The following is a 19,160-nucleotide window of genomic DNA, read 5'->3' as shown; positions in this document are numbered from 1 at the left end:
ATTAACACTTTTATGTGTTAAATACAAGGATTAAAAAAAAATTCTTCTTCCAGTCACATCAATATACAAAAGACTCATTTCTAAAAGCTGAATCTGTTCTCATTTGTCTTTCGTAAGGGATAATTCTACGTAATGTCACTACATTCCACTTGCAATAAAACATAACCAAATAATTAAATCTATGTTTCAGGTTCTAAATAGGATATAAACCAAATTTGGTAATCCCCCAAAAAAAAGTCTAGGCCGGGCGCAGTGGCTCATGCCTGTAATCCCAGCACTTTGGGAGGCTGAGGCGAGCAGATCACGAGGTCAGAAGATTGAGACCATCCTGGCTAACACAGTGAAACCCCGTCGCTACCAAAAATACAAAAACAAAAATTAGCCAGACGTGGCGCCAGACGCCTGGTGGTGGGCGCCCGTAATCCCAGCTCCTCGGGAGGTTGAGGAGGGAAAATGGTGTGAACCCGGGAGGCAGAGCTTGCAGTGAGCCAAGATCGCACCACTGCACTCCAGCCTGAGCAACAGACCGAGACTCCACCTCAAAAAAAAAAAAAAAAAAAAAAAAACTAAACAAGGCACCTTAACACCACCAATAATTATTGGCCTGTATAAACCAGAAATGCTTAAATAAGACGGTTGAAATTGTATGGTTAAAAAGAAAGGTGTAACTTCAAAGTAGATTGAACACACACCATTTCCTTCCCTCCTGAAACCCCACTAAAACACCAAAGAGATTTTAAAAAACAGCATTGACCAATTAGAACAAAAAGGACAGAAGAGGAGACAACAGTAACCAAACTTTGGAAGCTGCAAAGCAGAGGGATGAATGGAACTAACTTAGCAAGCCCAAGAATGTGAACTCCAACTGGGAAGCAACAGCTCTCTCTCGAAGGATGGCTGGAGGGAAACTGTTCCTCCCTGGTCCCAGCAAAAAATGACAAGAGATTTTGTCTCTAGAAAGGATAAGCAGTCTCTGACCTTGAGGACAGCAAGGATGAGGATACCATATAGAAAAAAAAAAAGAGAGAAAGTAGTAAATGTTTATACACTGAATGCTTTAACACCTCTCCTCCGTCCCCCACTCCTATCCCAGCCCTCTTCCCACACTCAGCTCCCTGCCACGCCTACATTTCCCAGGTAAAATATTTGACGATTCTTTTTCGGGAACTGAGACCTGATAGGAAAAATAAAGACTAAAGACACTGAGAGGCTGGGTGCGGTGGCTCACGCCTGTAATCCCAGCACTTTGGGAGGCCAAGGCGGGCAGATCACCTGAGGTCAGGAGTTTGAGACCAGCCTGACCAATATGGCAAAACCCCACCTCTACTAAAAACACAAAACTTAGGGCTGGGCGCGGTAGCTCACACCTGTAATCCCAGCACTTTGGAAGGCCGAGGTGGGCGGATCAAGATGTCAGGAGATCGAGACCATCCTGGCCAACATGGTGAAACCCCGTCTCTACTAAAAAATACAAAAAATTAGCCAGGCATGGTGGCAGGCACCTATAGTCCCAGCTACTTGGGAGGCTGAGGCAGGAGAATGGCATGAACCCAGGAGGCGGAGCTTGCAGTGAGCTGAGATCATGCCACTGCACTCCAGCCTGGGCGACAGAGCGATACTGTCTCAAAAAAAAAAAAAAAAAACTACAAAAAAAAAAACAAACCCACAAAAATTAGCCAGGTGTGGTGGTGTGCACCTGTAGTCCCAGCTATTCAGGAGGCTGAGACAGGAGAAATGCTTGAACCCAAGAGGCAGAGGTTGCGGTGAGCCGAGATCATGCCACTGCACTCCAGCCTGGGCAACAGAGTGAGACTCCGTCTGAAGAAAAAAGAAAAAGAAAAAAAGACATTGATTGACATAATGGGGGGTGGGGGCTTCCTAATGAAGTGCCAATGGTCAAAAAGCCCACCCTTTCACTCAGAGCTTCTGGTGTTTTCATCTTTTATATATATAACAAAATACAGATTATAACTGCACCTAAGCACAAAACCTTACCATGAAGAATGAAACTAATGCTGAGTTTTACCCTGCTATGGCGCCCTTCAGATCATGTTTGCCTTCCAGAGTGCAACCATAAAGAGGCTCGTTTTTGTAAAAGTATCTGAAGGTTTTATGTTTCCCAGGCATCTTTTTTAACCTATTGCTAATCAAATTTATTCTCTTTTTAAAGTAATATTTTTTAAATGGAGATAGTATTTCATACAACATAAAACTCACCATTTTGAAGTGTACGTCTCAGTGGTTTTTAGTACTATGGTTTTATTTACTATGCTGTGCAACCATCACCACTACCTAATTCCACAGCATTTCCATCACCCCAAAAGAAACACTGTACCTATCAGCAATCCCAATTCCCCCCTCCTTCCTTCCCCTGACTACTACTCATCTTTCTGTCTCTACAGATTTGCCTATTCTGGACAATACATATGAATGGAATCATATAATATGTGACCTTCTGTCCCTGACTTATTTCATTTAGCACAATGTTTTCAAGGTTCATTAGTGAACACAGACCTTCACTTCTTTTTATGGCTGAATAATATTCCATTCATTGTATGAACAGACCTGTTTATCCATTCATCAACTGACACACATTTGGGTTGTTTCCACTTTTTGGCTACCATGAATAATGTTCCAATCTACTCTTTAGTTTCCTGTTCTTAAATGTGAGTAGACCACTAGAAATCATTAGCACCTGAAAAAAGGAATTAATAGAAAGGACTATAAACACTAAAATGAACAGGAAAAAACCAACTGTGGAAACAGGAACCATGCAAAAAGAGAAAAACTTTTAGCTAACTTTAAAATTATCATTAATAAACTTTAGCTAATAAAAAATACCACATCCATGAAATAGAATAAAGGACTATTCAGAGAACAAGAGTTCCAGGAAACTAAAAATACGCTAAAAAGGATTCAACGGATTTGGGAGAAAAGTTGAGGTGGCCTCCAAGAAAGAACAAAAAGAAAATGAGATGAAAGATAGAAAAAGTTAAAGAAAATGAGAAGATTAAAGAAATTCTAAGACATGCAAGATTTCAAAAATGTACCTCTCATATACCCTCTTCTCTGGAAGCCTGAAGGACAGGCCTCGCTAACATGAGTAACCAAGAAAGATGACGGGGGTGGAGGAGATACAGACCCAACCCAAGGATGAGGACTACTATTTCAGGAATATCATCATGCACCACACACAGAACAAATTTATAGGTTAACTAATGTACCTGATCATGAGAGATTTAAACATTCAAGAAAAGACATCCTGGCATTAATTTAGTGATAAGTAGAAAATTAAATAAACATATAAAACAATAAATCCAAGGAAAACACAGAGTTTGGAAGGAAATGAAAAGGCAATTACAGCATACTACATGGCTTAGCTGAAGATATCTTTCACATAGTCAAAATAACAAAAATGGATCTAAAAATTTCAAGACAATCCCATAATGAGGATGAGGGAACAGGAAGAGTGTGTGCAAGGGTTGGGCTGGAAATGGGGGTAGTTCCTGAAGCAGGAAATAGAAACGCCTAAAACTGAAAAATCAAGGAGTTACAATATGGACATGTTATTCAGAAATATGGAAGGAGGGCCAGGCAGGATGGCTCACGCCTGTAATCGTAGCACTTTGAGAGGCAAAGGCAGGTGGATCACTTGAGCCCAGTAGTTTGAGACCAGCCTAGGCAACATGGGAAAAACTCTGCCTCTACTAAAAATACAAAAATTAGCTTGACATTATGGTGTGAGCCTGTAGTCCCAGTTATTCAAGAGGCTGTGGTAGAAGGACTACCGGAGGCCAAGAGGTTGAGGCTGCAGTGAGCCATAATTGTGCCACTGTACTCCTGCCTGGGGGACAGGAGTGAGACCCTGTCTCCAAAAAAGAAAAAAAAAAAAAAAAAAAGATAAAAATGGAAAGAAATTTCCAAAGGACTCATTAAGAATAGAAAATAGTTACTTGGGGGGATGAGGGGTGCCTGATGTTCTTTATAATGGGCCAGATAGAAATCTTTGACTATTTTAAACTCTGTATATGTACAAATGGAACTTGTGCTCATTCTGTTTTTAAAAAGCTGAGACTACAAAAATGTCCTGAAGGAAATAAATCTTAACAAATATCTTTTAACTCAGGATATGAAAGTACGTGTCTACCCTTCATAGGGTTATGAATGGCTTCTAAGCAATTTAGTGCTTTCCAGTGAAAATAAAGCAACTCCTGCTAAAACAAAAGTACCTTAGGAAAAAAAATAAATAAAGCAACTCTCAAAAATGGCTAAAATTTGAGGTACAAATTAATCAAATGATTTAACATAAAGTACATTCATGAAGATACGTTCACTCAAGCTTTATAAAAGCCATTTATCTTGCCATGTACAGTGTTAACAACTCACTTCTCTTCTTTTGTAGTAGACTTGTCCCTTTGTACATTACACTTCCTTTCCCAACACTCCAATCTTGTTACCAGACTGTCTTTGCACTCCACTCTGCCTGTAACATACTTCCCACAGTTAACTCCTAGTCACTTGGGTCTCAGTGTATCATCTGCTCATAGAGGTTATCTGATCTCTCCAGAAAGTGCCGTCCCCTTTGTTCTAGATCATACTAGAGTCCTTATCTCAATCCGAAATGGTCACTTCCAGAGAGCAGAGACCTCATCTGTCTTGTTCACCACTTTATCTCCCATGCTTGTAAGAGCACTTGGCACATACTAGGCACTCAAATACCTATCAAGCTAATGAACCATGACTATTTACCTCAACACTGTTGGTTTTAAGAGTATTACTGTATACACGAAGATCTCTTCTAAGGATTAACTAAAAATTTGCTCCCACTTCTTACCTGCCTTGAAAACACACACACAAAAATCCTTCTAAACACAGTTGAATGCTTACACTAAAGAATTATTTGCTGTTTTTCTCAAATTTTAACTGGGAATCTTATCGTTTGTCAACTCTACTTGAGTAAGGAGGAGAGAAGAACCAGAATAGGATGTGCTGGGGTTGGGGAGGCTGTTACACAGAGCAGCTGCTGTGATGAGTAAGAAACTGGCGGCTGGACGCGGTGGCTCACGCCTATAATCCCAGCACTTTGGGAGGCCAAGGCGGGCAGATCACAAGGTCAGGAGATTGAGACTATCCTGGCTAACACGGTGAAACCCCGTCTCTACTAAAAATACAAAAAATTAGCCGGCCGTGGTGGCGAGAGCCTATAGTCTCAGCTACTCGGGAGGCTGAGGCAGAACAGCCTGAACCCGGGAGGCGGAGCTTGCAGTGAGCCGAGATCGCACCACTGCACTCCAGCCTGGGCGACAGAGCGAGACTCGTCTCAAAAAGAAAAAAAGAAAAAAGAAAGAAAGAAACTGGGAAGTCTGATGTGTAGAGAAATTTAGGATTCATTACTTTGTGTTCAATGTAATTCACCCTTTGCCACCTCCTCAAGAAAACTACAGCAGAGGTCTCTTACTTAAAAACAAAACAAATGCAGATGGGAAACTATCTCCTCTGAGAAGTCTTCCTTTACCTGTGCGTCAATAAACATTTCCTTCTGTGTTACCTCTGGACTTGGTATATTAGCACCCTGAGTTGTGTCTATCAGCTACAAGGAGCAGAGTTTCCAGCCAGGCACAGTGGCTCATGCCCGTAATCCCAGCACTTTGGGAGGCCGAGGCTGGTGGATCACCTGAGGTCAGAATCAGAAGTTCGAGACCAGCCTGACCAACATGGTGAAACCCCTTCTCTACTAAAAATACAAAATTAGTGAGGCCTGGTGGCGCAGGCCTGTAATCTCAGCTACTTGGGAGGCTGAGGCAGGAGAATCACTTGAACCTGGGAGGCAGAAGGTTGCAGTGAGCAAAGATCACACCATTGCACTCCAGCCTGGGCAGCAAGAGCAAAACTCCACCTAAAAAAAAAAAAAAAAAAAGTGGTTCCTCTGTATTGCCAGTATCTAAAACAGTGGCTGGCACAAATGTCTGTTCAACATGAAATCTAAAACCAGTATCTAAATCAAAAGGGTCAATTTTAATTTAACTATACTTCTGTTTTTTTCTTTTGAGACGGAGTCTCACTCTGTCGCCCAGGTTGGAGTGCAGTGGCGCGACCTCGGCTCACTGCAACCTCTGCCTCCTGGGTTTAACCAATTCTCTGCCTCAGCCTCCCGAGTAGCTGGGATTACAGGTGCCCGCAACCATGGCTGGCTGATTTTTTGAACTATACTCATTTTCACTCAGCAAGGTAAAGAGGTAACTTGAAAAGTTTGGAGAGGCATACAAATGAAACACATACTTACTGTTTCAAAAGTATTCAATACCATCAAAGGGAAAAAAATATTAAAATAATCTCCATAACTGTGAAATCTGACAGGCACAGGTCTTGAGATGGACTGACAAAGACTTGCAGGGGGCCCACACTGACCAAAGTTCAAAAACATTTCATATTTCCATTTTAAGACCTCTTTAACGAAGGTGTCAGAGACAGACTGTGATGAAAAAAGAATGTTTACTGGAGAGGAAGATGGAGAATATTTGCTTTCACCAAATGGAACTTTGCAACCTTGCCTGTTGGAATTATTCGGAGACTGAGGATGAAGAACATTGCACGAATTCTTCATTTCACCAACTGGCTGTGGTACTTTCAAAATCGACTGTATCCCCTTTGACTTATTTTTTAGAGACGGTGAAAGTGCTGAAGAAGTTTCCAAAGATTTAGAAAGACCAGCAATTCGTGAAGTACTCTTTGAGCTAAAAATCTTAGTGGTAGGTCTCAAAGGTTTAGATGCAGGAGGAGGCAAGCCAGGTTTACGAAATACATCTTCATCTGCTGCTTTCACTTCAGAGTGTTTTGGGCAGTATTCACCCTGGTTTTTTGTGGTTTCAAGACAATCTTTGTACTTACACTTTGTGCCACTCAAAGATTCCAACTGAGGCCGACTTACAGAATCTTCTTCAACCTCAACTGTATCTTTTCCATGAATTAGTTCAATGAGTTTATAATTGTCATTCTCCATTTGTGAACATAAATCCATATCTTCAGTATCATTTTGGGTTAAAAATAAGTTATCTTCCTCTGCATCACTGCTGGAGTCAGGCTCTCCCTCTTTCAAAGCTGCCATCTCTACATGACGTGCTGTTGGATCACCTCCACCCAGAGGGTCCTCTGAAGTAGAGACAATTACTTCATTTGTTGGTATTGTTCCATTTAACACTACAGAATCACACTGGTTCAAAGGGCAAGCATCATCAGTTGCTGGAGACCCATGTTTTGCTTTTATGGTTTCTGGTTCAGAAGGCATGCATTTTATTAACTGTTTTCTGTTACTGTTGGCGAGTACCTCAGTTCCTCCTGTACAATTATAATCTGACCTATCAGATTCTGGTACAAATATGTCAGAATTCTGTGCTGTATGTGACCCTGCTCTTTTAACATCTGTACTTCCACAATCAGAAAGTCTTTGTCTATTTTTTTGTGATTTGGGTCTGATCTGCCTTTGCATCTGAAGTTCTTGACTAGTCAGAAGTTTCTTATTATTTCTGACAGACAGGTTCTGAGGAGAAATTAATTTAGTCTTTTTTCGGGTATCAACTACTCCAACAGTTTTGCCATGATCACGTAATTGAGCTACATAATCCAAAGACCGCTGGGACAACTCATATGCCTTACGAGGACCCTTTTTCAGGCCAAGTTTCTCAGCTGTTGAAGTTGGCTCAGGACACTGACGAAATTTCTTTGGCGGCACTATAGCAGGAGTTGTTCTACAACTTAGGTAATTTGAACTTCTATTCTGTCCTTTTTTGGCATCTGAATGAGTTTTCTTAGGGGTCTTAGAAACTGGAACTTTCCTGATGGGTTCTGTACAAGTACAAAGCTTTGAAGACTTCTTTTGTGAAACCGTAGTGGCTCTCTGAATACGTGAATTGGGAGTTGAAGTCCTTCTATCTATACTTTTAAAATCATTTCCCACAAGACCTCTCTTATTAGTATCAGACTGGCCCTCATTTCTGACAGAAGATGAAGGCCTCACAGGATCTTCAGCCATTGGTTTTTCAGATCGTTTTCTCTTAGGCTTTTTAACTTCAATTTCACAAAATTCTTCAACAGAAATACTCCGTGGTCTTGTGTGTTCTTCAATGCCCTCTGCTCCTTTTTTAACAACTTCAGATACATAATCTGTACAACCCTGACCATTTGTGGTATTGGCTATAGGAGCCAAACATTTTTTCTCACCATCTTGAACTGAATTATTATCGTCTGGATGATCTTGCCAAACTGAAAACACTTCAGATAAACTTTCAAACTCAAAACACTGAGAATCAGATTCCTCAAACTGAAAAAGAGTCTCTGTCTTTTCTTCCTTTACTAGATTCTTTTCCTCCTTACTATTAACTGTTGAAACGTGCTGCTCTGGACGTTCCCTCTCAAGGCATATTTTGTCCTGTTTAGTGAGTTTCTCAAGACTCAGGATTCTTTCATCATCATCATCATCAGAATCTGAAATAATAATAACCTGTCCACGGGAGGTATCTCCAACATTACTTTGGTTAGCTGTGAAACATCTTTTATCTTCTTTTACTTTCCTTTGCAGCTGCGATGAGTTCTGAGGTGAATCGGATGGGAACATAATAACACTGGCTTGAGCTAGTAAAGATAATTTGTGAAGGTCTCTGTCTATCTGAGAATCCGTTAAGGTGTCCGATTTAGGACTGATGTCAGGGGCCTGTTCTCTTGTCAAGTTGGAATAAATCACACTGGTACTATTACTCATCTCATCTCTTGATTCAGGTACAGTCATAAGATCTTTAAAGGGAGATGATTTCTTCTCAGAAGTATTGGTCATTTCTGTAAAAGGGATCAATTCTTTATCTTCAACATGAAATTCCTGTATTTTACAATTGTTTTCATGGGAAGAGAAAATATCTAATTCTTCATTCTTTAATTGTTTCTCTTTTGGCAATACATTGTTTTGAGATTTTTGTTCTCCATTCTTATCATCCAGAACACCACTAGGGTCTAAAGAAAGATTGTGTATGAAACCATCTCCTTTCTGAACTCCTGTATCTTTCCTTGAATAGAAACTCTCAATGTTAGATACAGTCAAATTTTCATCTAAATTGATAGTATTATCGACCAAAGTACTCTTCCTGTGTTGCTTCTTTATTACATGTGATAACTTTGCACAGATTTCATCTTTCTGTACCTTAGTTTTTCGTTTTGAGGTTTTAGCAAGAGCATCATCCTTTAAAGAGAAATCTTCATTTGATGTGGACACTTTCTCCAAAGCATCAGTGCTAGAATCAGTCAACAAACATGTTGATACTATTATTCCTCTGTCACATCCCCTTTCTGGACCATTTCTTGAAGTACAATCCTTTGGTGTATATGAAGAGATCTCTTTTACAGACTTCTGCTTCCTTGTACTTATTTTAATTTGATCTTCAGCTCTTTCAGTAAAAATGTTTTTACTACTCTGCTTTAAGCATGACCCAGCTAAGAGATGGTCTTCTAGTTTCACATCCTTCATATAATTTTGCTCATTATTGTCACCTTCTATAGTGTTATCTGCTTTGATCAATACACTGTCTTGCACTTTCATTGGTTCTTTAGAAAATGTTGGGCTGGAAGCTTCCAAACAATGCGTATCTTTTCTAGACGTCTTCCCCATTTGTTCACTTTCTTCTTTATTATAAGATGCAGGAGAGATTTTACATGCAGAAGTCAGATCCACAAAAGTGTTACATGGAGGTGCTTTGAATTTTATGTTTCTAATAATTTGCTTTAAGCAACTTTGTAGCTCATGGGTTTCCTGACTAGTCAACTGCCAACCTAGAGATAAATTTCCTCTAAGGAATAAGTTGAGCTTATCCCAGAATCGCTTGCAAAGAGACTGCTGCCCAAGCTGATAACCTTCTTTAAGGAGACTTCTAATCAGCTGCACATAAGCAAGTTGTACAGAGTTAGATGGCATGGAATGCAACGACAGTGAAGATATCATTGCTGTTCCTTTGGAGCAATTTCCAGATGATTTCTCAGAACTCCGTGTAAACGCAGTGGTAGGAAGCTTGGCACATTTGACGACGGCTTCCACCCATTGCTGGGAACTTACCCACAGCAAATGCAAACATTTTTTATTTCTATGCAGTTCAATCACTGATACCAAAATTAGAAGAAAAAATTCAGTGACTTTGTCACACACAGCATCTGTTTGGTTGAGGACTTCTTTGACTTCAGAGTACAGATGATTAACAACCTGTGCTATGTAAGCCACACCCAAATCCTTAAGATCCATGAGGGACTGGACAAAAGGGATGAACCATAGAAATGTGCTGTTATGAACACGCATGTCTTGACCAATATCTGACTGAAGTACACTGGCTAATGTTTCCATTTCTTCATACATGTTAGGACAATAATCTGGGCAAATGGCTGTTCTCCATCCAGAATCCTAAAATGAAAGAAATGCTGACGTTCAGATAAATAAGCACCACTTATGACAGGTTCAACACCCAAGTCGTTAAAAAAAATAAGTTTCTCAACTCTCTTATTTTGGTTTACCACATCATTATTATGCTATGCAATGGTATAATTGTGGCATATAATTATATCACAATCGTAATACACCTAACTCCCAAGAAAGTGAAAATATAAATTGAATTTTGAGTTTTCATAAAAAGACAAATTGGTAAACCTTTATGTACTCTCACCTTCTGTCCACTAGCTAGTTTTGATTTCTAGTCATGCCATGTATGTCCCCATAAACTTTCCATCTTCCCTAAATGTACTTAGAAATTAATTTTCCAAAGTATGCATACTGTAGTTAGAGTCCATCTTCCCCAACACACAATACATCTGCTGTTCAATGAGAAGGGCTTTTACATAGCAGTAGATTGAGAACAGCTACATATCACAAAATCTGCAACTCAACAAATTATATAAAATAGTCTACACAATATAAAGGCAATAAAATAGCATCTGAATTTTCAAAGTGTTTTATACCTTTTTGGTCTTTTCAGGATTATAATTGTATACGATCTGGCTGCAAGTCACCATATCATCCAAATAGGACTCCGGTTCTAACTTGGTCCTTAAATATTAAGAATAAATAGAAATTACTGAAACGAAGGGGGAAAAAAAGGAAGAAACACCTCTTGTTAAGTAATCTAGCTGGAACACACTTTCTTATAGAGATGATGTTTAAATCCTGACATTAGCTGAACTAACCTTACAGAGCTGTTCCGTATATGTCGGATCTCTCTATTGTAGCTTGCGTTGTTGATAATGGTTTGAAATGCCACAATAGGATCCATAAGTTGACCCCAGACCTTAGATCCAAGGCGATCCAGAATCACCATAAAACAGTGTAACGCTGGCCAGAAAGGATCCACGCTATCATCTGAAATACAATGGCACAATCGTTGAATTACTAAACAGTTAGAAAAACATACTACAATATATTGAGAATTAAGCATATTCTTTATCTGGTGAGTAGCAACCCAACTAAAAGCCAAGGAGCAAATAATTTAAAGCAGTGCCGCCGCCAGTCCTCAGACACACAGAGGGTTTCAAAAGCAGCCACATTTTCAAGATTTTTTGCAAGCAATACTATGATACGTCTGTAAAAAAAAAAAAAAAAAAATTTAGTGGCAAACAAATTACTTAATGGGCAAGAAAACAGTCTAGGTAAACACAATCTTTTCACACCCTGTTTGCCATACCAGAAACAACCTTTTCTAATTCAGCTCCTCAACCCCTCCCAAAACTTTGTAGTCCCATCCACCAATAACTAACAGAAGAGGAAAAAAATAAAGGAAAGAGAAAGAAACTTGGTATTTACAGATCTACATGAAGCCCATAATACAAGAAATTCTCTTTCAGCATCATCCTGAATTTTGTGTCACGCATCTAGTGTAAATGACTAAATTCTTTAGCTAAGGAATAAGGCAAAGATACACTCTTCATCCATCTGTATCTCAACATGGCTTTGCTGTTCTCTACTTTTCATCCAACCTCCTGCTTCTCTATCAAATATGCAGTAGCAAGATACTGCCCCACTCAAAGATCTTCAATGGCTACTTAATGTCTTCCAAGAAAATTCAAAATCCTCAGTCAAGAACTTAAAAGATATTGATCTACTGTTTATTTCCATTTTTATTTTTCATATTCCTATAATCATACACTATCTACAGCACAAATAGATCACTGGCTTTTTCCAAAATAAGCACTAGAATGCCCTCAATTCTAGCACAACGTATCAAAATCCTATCCATCCTTAAAAGTCCAGCTTAAATGCCTCCTCCTATATTAAACATTCCCCCACTTCAGTCATCTACAGTACTCTTCTGAGGCAAGTGCTTGAATTCACGCAGTCACTGCTATTGCTACGTCATCCTAGAACTTGTGACTTTACTTCCCTCATACTTCTCAGAATTTACCACAGTCATTTAAACTTTCTTATATATTTTTGTATCCTCCACTGCATCTGAAACAGTGCCTGTGTCTAGTAAGCTCACAAGAAACAAAGTAGTTAGATGAAGACAATTATGAAAAGTTTCTCAAAGAGGTAATTAAAATTTTGAAGACAAGGCTGGGTTCAGTGGCTCACGCCAGTAAATCCCAACACTTTGGGAGGCCGAGGCAGGAGGACTGCTTGAGGTCAGGAGTTCAAGACCAGCCTACACCCATAGTGAGACTTTGTCTCTATCAAAAATTTAAAAATTAGCTGGGTAAGATGGCACATGCCTGTGGCCCCAGTTACTAGGGAGTCAGAGGCAGGAGGATGACTTGAGCCTGGGAGGTTAAGGCTGCAGTGAGACCTGATTGAGCCACTCCAGGGTGGGTGATAGAGTGAGATCCTGTCTCAAAAGAAAAAAAAAAAAAAAAAAAAAGGTGTTTGTTTTTTTTTTAAGATGGTTAAGGGAGCTAGCTTAACAGAAAGGACAGAATTATACATGTAGTTAGGCACAGGGAAAGAAATGAACAATTTATGCAGTAAATGTTGGCAAAAGAGTAATAAGCCTCAGACATAATCTAGCAAGAAAATATATGCCAAAGGCCGGGCATGGTGGCTCATGCTTGTAATCCCAACACTTTGAGAGGCCAAGGCAGGCGGATCACATGAGACCAGGAGTTCAAGACCAGCCTGGAAAACATAGTGAAACACCATCTCTACTAAAAATACAAAAATTAGCCAGGTATGGTGGCACATATCTGTAATCCCAGCTACTTGGGAGGCTAAGGCAGGAGAATCGCTTGAACCCAGAGGCAGAGGCTGCAGTTAGCCAAGATCGCACCACTGCACTCCAGCCTGGGTGAGAGAGAAAGACTTGGTCTCAAAAAGAAAAAAAATATATATATATATACACACACACACACACACACACACACACACACATATATGCCCTATCAACAAAAGAATAACATTAATATATTTATATTAGAATCTCCCACAAATGAGTTTATATACAACATTCAAGTTGCATGAAGAGAAGAGAATGAGGGGAAAAAATTATATTCATTATGTTTTCATAGGATCTGGTATACTTGGTCTTTATTAATTCATTACTTCCTAAAGATTAGAAGCACTTATTTAATTACAGATCCTTCATGATTAGCATGATACAAGCATCAGCAAAAGGAGGTCAGGATCTAATAATAAACATGACTACAAGTTTTAGGCCTCATTATCTAGACTATCTGGAGCAGCATATCCAAGAGAATGTTCTGTGATGATGGAAATGCTCTGTCTCTGCACTGTTCAATACAGTACAGGATAGAGTACAGGCACGTGTGGCCATTGAGCCTTGAAATATGACTAGTGGGACCAAATAACTGCATTTTTAATTTTAATTGACTTAAATTTATTTTAATAATCACATGTGGCTGGCAGTTACTGTATTAGAGAACCACAGAGAAACAAAGAGGCAGGCAAAGGGAGGCCATGGGACAGAGAAGGCTTTCCCCACAATGTTAACCACAATGTCATTACAAATGGGTCTCCCAGAGGTTCTGATGTTCATTCTACCACCAACTTTTTCATCATGAAAAAGTAGATTAACTTCCCTTCTTCTATGAAAGGAAGGTATTGAATTAAATTATAAAGGTCCTTTCTGATTTAAAAGTTTCATGCCTGTAATCCCAGCACTTTGGGAGGCCAAGGCAGGCAGATCACCTGAGATCAAGAGTTCAAGACCAGCCTGACCAACGTGGTGAAACCCCATCTCTACTAAAAATACAAAAAAATTAGCCGGGCGTGGTGGTGCACGCCTGTAGTCCCAACTACTTGGGAGGCTGAGACAGGGGAATTTCTTGAACCCAGGAGGTGGAGGTTGCAGTGAGCTGACATCGCACCATTGCACTCCAGCCTGGGAAACAAGAGTATGACTTCGTATCAAAAAACAAAACAAAACAAGATAAAAAGTCTGGATCTATTACTAAACCAGAAAAATTCTTTTCTCCACAACATACACCAATTCCTGCAGTGACACTATTATTTTTAAAGTGCATCATCATCACTATATTCAACGACATTCAGCAAGTAAAGTTTATTACCATCTGCTTCCCTCTCCATAGTGTGAAGTATCGATTGCATAAAATCATTTTGTTTGTCTGAGCCCAACAACAGGGAATCCATGGCTTGTTCCTCAAGAATGGTCAGCAACATGCAAATACCTGTAAGATCATTTAGAGTTATCTTGAATTGATGAAATAATACTATACTAATGCCTGGTTTAGTTTGCAAAAGAATAACAAGGCAGGAAGATGAAGCAAGATAGTATTTAGTTTCTCAAACATTTAAGTCTCAGATATTCATACACAACTGCTCCCAAGTAATAGAACTCTAGACTAATTCAAGTGTGAAAGTAGAAAATGGTTAGAAAACAATTTCTAACATAACTACCATGTAACTTGTATCTCACCAATATAAGATGCCTTCAATTTTAAGATGTACCGTATTCCATATACCACTAAGAAAGAAAAAAAAAATCACTGCCATTTATGACATGTGACCTTAAGATTTGGAATCAAGGAAATGGTATAGAAGTATTTTGAGGCCGGGCGTGGTGGCTCACACCTGTAATCCCAGCACTTTGGGAGGCCAAGGCGGGCAGATCACAAAGTCAGGAGATCGAGACCATCCTGGCTAACATGGTGAAACCCCGTCTCTACTAAAAATACAAAAAAATTAGCCAGGCGTGGTGGCAGGCGCCTGTGGTCCCAGCTACTCGGGAGGCTGAGGCAGGAGAATGGCGTGAACCCAGGAGGCGGATCTTGCAGTGAGCCGAGATCACGCGACTGCACTCCAGCCTAGGCAACACAGCAAGACTCCGTCTCAAAAAAAAAAAAAAAAAAAAAAAGTATTTTGAGCCACAATAGGACTTGTAAACAATGCTGACAACCCTTTCTACCAGGAAAATTTAATTTTTTTTTTTTTAGGAGACAGGATCTCCCTCTGTCACCCAGGCTGGAGTGCAGTAGCACAATCCTAGCTCACTGCAGCTTCAAATTCCTGGGCTTAAATGATCCTCCCGGCCTCAGCCTCCCAAGTTGCTGGGACTACAGGCGTGCACCACCATGCCCAGTTCTACCAGGAAATATTTTACACACTGAAAAAGGAGTATTAACAACCAAATCCTATTTAAAGCCAACTATTACACTAATATTTTGTTAATAAAATGTGGCCGTAAACAAGATTCGATTCATTTGCCAGTGCTTGAAAATGTACCGCTTACTACAGAAAAGTTTCTAGGATATAAATACTGTTTAATAACAAGATATGTAATAGTTAAGTCAACTTAATGACAGAATAAGAACTGAGAACTATAAAATCCTATCTTCAGCAAGTTTCATCAGATCACCAAAGAGAACACTTCCCTTTTAGGACCCTCATGAAACTACAGGGCCAGGCGCGGTGGCTCACGCCTGTAATCCCAGCACTTTAGGAGGCCAGGGTGGGCAGATCACTTGATGTCAGGAGTTCAAGACCAGCCTGGCCAACATGGTGAAACCCCGTCTCTACTAAAAATACAAAAAATTAGCCAGGTTTGGTGGCGTTTGCCTGTAATCTCAGCTACTCAGGAGGCTAAGGCAGGAGAATTGCTTGAACCTGGGAGGTGGAGCTTGCGGTGAGGGGAGATGGTGCCACTGCACTCCAGCCTGGGCAACAGAGTGAGACTGTCTCAAAAAAACAGAACTATACGAAAATACTAATTATATTAGTGTAGGAATAATACTCACCTAACCAATAGCTTTTGTAGTTGGTAGTATCATACATGTGTGAGGGCAGAAGAATCAGTTTACCCTTCTCTAGGACAGAAGAAGTATAAATGTCTGGACTCTCTAAAAGCCCCAACTCAATGACTTTAAAAAGGCAAAGTAAAACTTCCTGTAAGTCATAATAATCATCTCTGTCCACTTTCCCCAAGTTTCTTGCAGTCAAGATAGCCCAACGCCGAACCTAAATGCAGAATATATTTATTACTTAATTCAATAAACAATGGTCTACAAACAGCAAGAACATAGAAAAGAAAACAGGATTCTCTGCAGATTTTAAAAGACGTGACATATTAATTAATGCAATGTGTGGACCTTATTTGATCCTGATTTGAACATACTAACCCCTAATAAACAGTTTTAGACAATCATTTCCATTCATTCAAACACTGACTGGCAAGACAACATTAAGTAATTATTCTTTTAGATGCAATAATAGTATTTTTCTGGCTGGGCGCAGTGGCTCACACCTGTAATTTCAGCACTTTGGGAGGCTGAGGCGGGCAGATCACCTGAGGTCAGGAGTTCAAGACCAGCCTCGCCAACTTGGCAAAACCTTGTCTCTACTAAAAATACAAAAAAATTAGCTGGACTTGGTGGTGCACTCCTGTAGTCCCAGCTACTTGGGAGGCTGAGGCAGGAGAATTGTTTGAACCTGGTGGGGAAAGGTTGCAGTGAGCCAAGATCCTACCACTGCACTCCAGCCTGGGCAACAAGAGTAAGACTCCATCTCAAAAAATATATATGTAATAATATTTTTCATTTTTTTTAAGTCTTTATCTTTTAGAAATACATACTGAAATATTTTGTGGATGAAATGCTCTGATGTCTAAGATTTGCTCTAAACTAATCTAAAGGGGAGTGGAATGTTGACCATGTGTTGATAAAGCTAACTGACGGATTATGGGGGATTCATTACACCATTCTTGCTAACTTTTATGTTCATCATTTTCCATAACAGAATGTCCAAAAAAGGAAAGAAAACACAAAATGAGGAATCTCAAAAGAAATCAAAGGGCATTTCTAAATGGCAGAATAGCATAAAGAAGTGATTTTAAATTTCTTGGAGACTATGAATTTAATTTAGTGCTCACAACCAACCTTAAAAAAAAAAAAAGAAAAAAAAAACTAAATAGAACAGAAAAATATCAAGAGTGCATCCTTCATAGTAAAAGTATTATTTTACAAAATACATTATATAGGCATATGTATACACAAGGAAAACATTTTTTACTACAGATTGTAATCAAAAAGTTGGAAAAACACAGACCCCACAGGTAAAAGCATGAGCTCTATGCCAACATAAGCAACAAATTATAAACTACTGAAAAAGTTTTGGAATCCATGAGACCTTACTGATAATAAGTGGTAGAAGGGGAAAAGACTCTTGATTACTGTACAATCAATGTCAAGTGGTAAATAGTAAACATGGAGAGTGCTGGAGTTAGGAAATGACCATCTTGCAATCACCATAGTTCAGGCAAGACACATTAATGAATGCTAAATTTAGGAGATCTTGATGAAATGCATAGTATTTACATGGTCTTAAAGTATCTAAACAATAGAAATTACACAGCAGAGAAATGGGACAGCACCTTCACCGAATGCTCAAAATTTACATCACCATGAGTTGCAAAGGATATGGCGTGCCTCTGTCTACATATGACAAGCTGAGAAGGACAGTAACATCACTTACATGGTACTCCAGCTGGGAATGTGTAACCTGAACCTATGCATGAGGAAACATCAGACAAACCCAAAGTGAGGAACACTCTTTTTTTTTTTTTTTTTTTTTTTGAGACAGAGTCTTACTCTGTCGCCCAGGCTGGCATGCAGTGGCACCATCTCGGCTCACTGCAACCTCTGCCTCCCGGGGTCAAGTCATTCTCCTACCTGAGCCTCCTAAGTAGCTGGGATTACAAGGGTGCACCACCACGCCCGGCTAACTTTTGTTATTTTTAGTAGAGACGGGGTTTCACCATGCTGGCCAGGCTGGTCTCGAACTCCTGACCTCATGATCCACCCACCTCGGCCTCCCATAGTGCTGGGATTACAGGCATGAGCCACCGTGCCCAGCCTCACTTATTTTTTTAAAAAGAGGCAGAGCAGGAATGACTGTATTCTTCAGAAAAGTAATTTTCATGTAAGACAATGAAATGTTCCAGATTAAAGAGGACTAAATGGACATGACAGCTAAATAAGACCTTTTACCAGCAATAACTAGAGATTTTGCAAATGCATGACCTCTCCAAAATTGTATTCTCAGGCTATCACACAAAAATAAAATGGTATATCATTGTGGTCTTATTATTTCCCTGATCATTAAATAGAAAACATTCCTTCATATATTTATTAGCTATTGGTAGTTCCTCTTCTGTTCTGGGACATGCCTGTTCAGATCTTCATCCATATTTTTCGTATTGTTAGTAATATGATTATCTTCAATTTTTTACTTTAGTTTTTTGAGAAAGAGTCTCACTCTGTTGCCCAGGCTGGAGTGCACCGGCAGATCAGGGTTCACTGCAGCCTCAACCTCCTGGGCTCAAGTGATCCTCCCACCTTAGCCTCCTGAGTAGCTAGGGCTACAGGTGTGCAACGTTATGCCAAGCTAATTTAAAAAAATTTTTTTTGTAGGGATAGGTTCTTGCTATGTTGCTCAGGCTGGTCTTGAATTCTTGGCTTCAAACAATCCTCCAGCCCTGGCTTCCCAAAGGCCTGGGCTTTCGAGCATGAGCGACCATGCCCAGCCCTTTTCCCAATTTTTAACTAGTATTTTCACTCTCTTTATGGTATTTTTTGATAAACAATAACTTTTCATTTTAATATAGTCAAGTTCATCAACTTTCCTTTCATAATCAATGCTTTCATTTTTATAAAACCCTTCCTCAGGCCAGGCATGGTGG

At 39.7% G+C, this 19,160-nt stretch overlaps 1 protein-coding gene across 19 annotated transcripts in view; it reads right to left on the bottom strand.

Moving 5' to 3' along the window:
* Positions 1–19,160, bottom strand: part of SETX (senataxin) — a 95,947-nt gene that overhangs the window by 58,775 nt on the left and 18,012 nt on the right. For 16 of the 19 annotated variants that reach the window (XR_010148809.1, XR_010148808.1, XR_010148807.1 and 13 more), the window contains 5 exons: positions 16,222–16,441; positions 14,536–14,655; positions 11,209–11,380; positions 10,984–11,071; positions 6,284–10,432 (listed from right to left, as the gene is read on the bottom strand). Coding sequence is in view for 16 of the 19 variants with exons in the window: in XM_054659216.2 (XP_054515191.1) it covers positions 6,284–10,432; positions 10,984–11,071; positions 11,209–11,380; positions 14,536–14,655; positions 16,222–16,441 (4,749 nt within the window). In the remaining 3 variants the exon portion in view is untranslated. Of the gene's footprint in view, positions 1–6,283; positions 10,433–10,983; positions 11,072–11,208; positions 11,601–14,535; positions 14,656–16,221; positions 17,987–19,160 lie in introns of all 19 variants that reach the window. The other 3 variants (XM_063788116.1, XM_063788117.1, XM_063788115.1) reach the window with 2 other exon arrangements.

Source organism: Pan troglodytes, chromosome 11 (genome assembly GCF_028858775.2).
Source record: "Pan troglodytes isolate AG18354 chromosome 11, NHGRI_mPanTro3-v2.0_pri, whole genome shotgun sequence".
NCBI classification, from domain to species: domain Eukaryota; kingdom Metazoa; phylum Chordata; class Mammalia; order Primates; family Hominidae; genus Pan; species Pan troglodytes.
The sequence above is the reverse complement of the archived record's forward strand: the minus strand, read 5'-3'. Positions and strand labels throughout refer to the sequence as shown.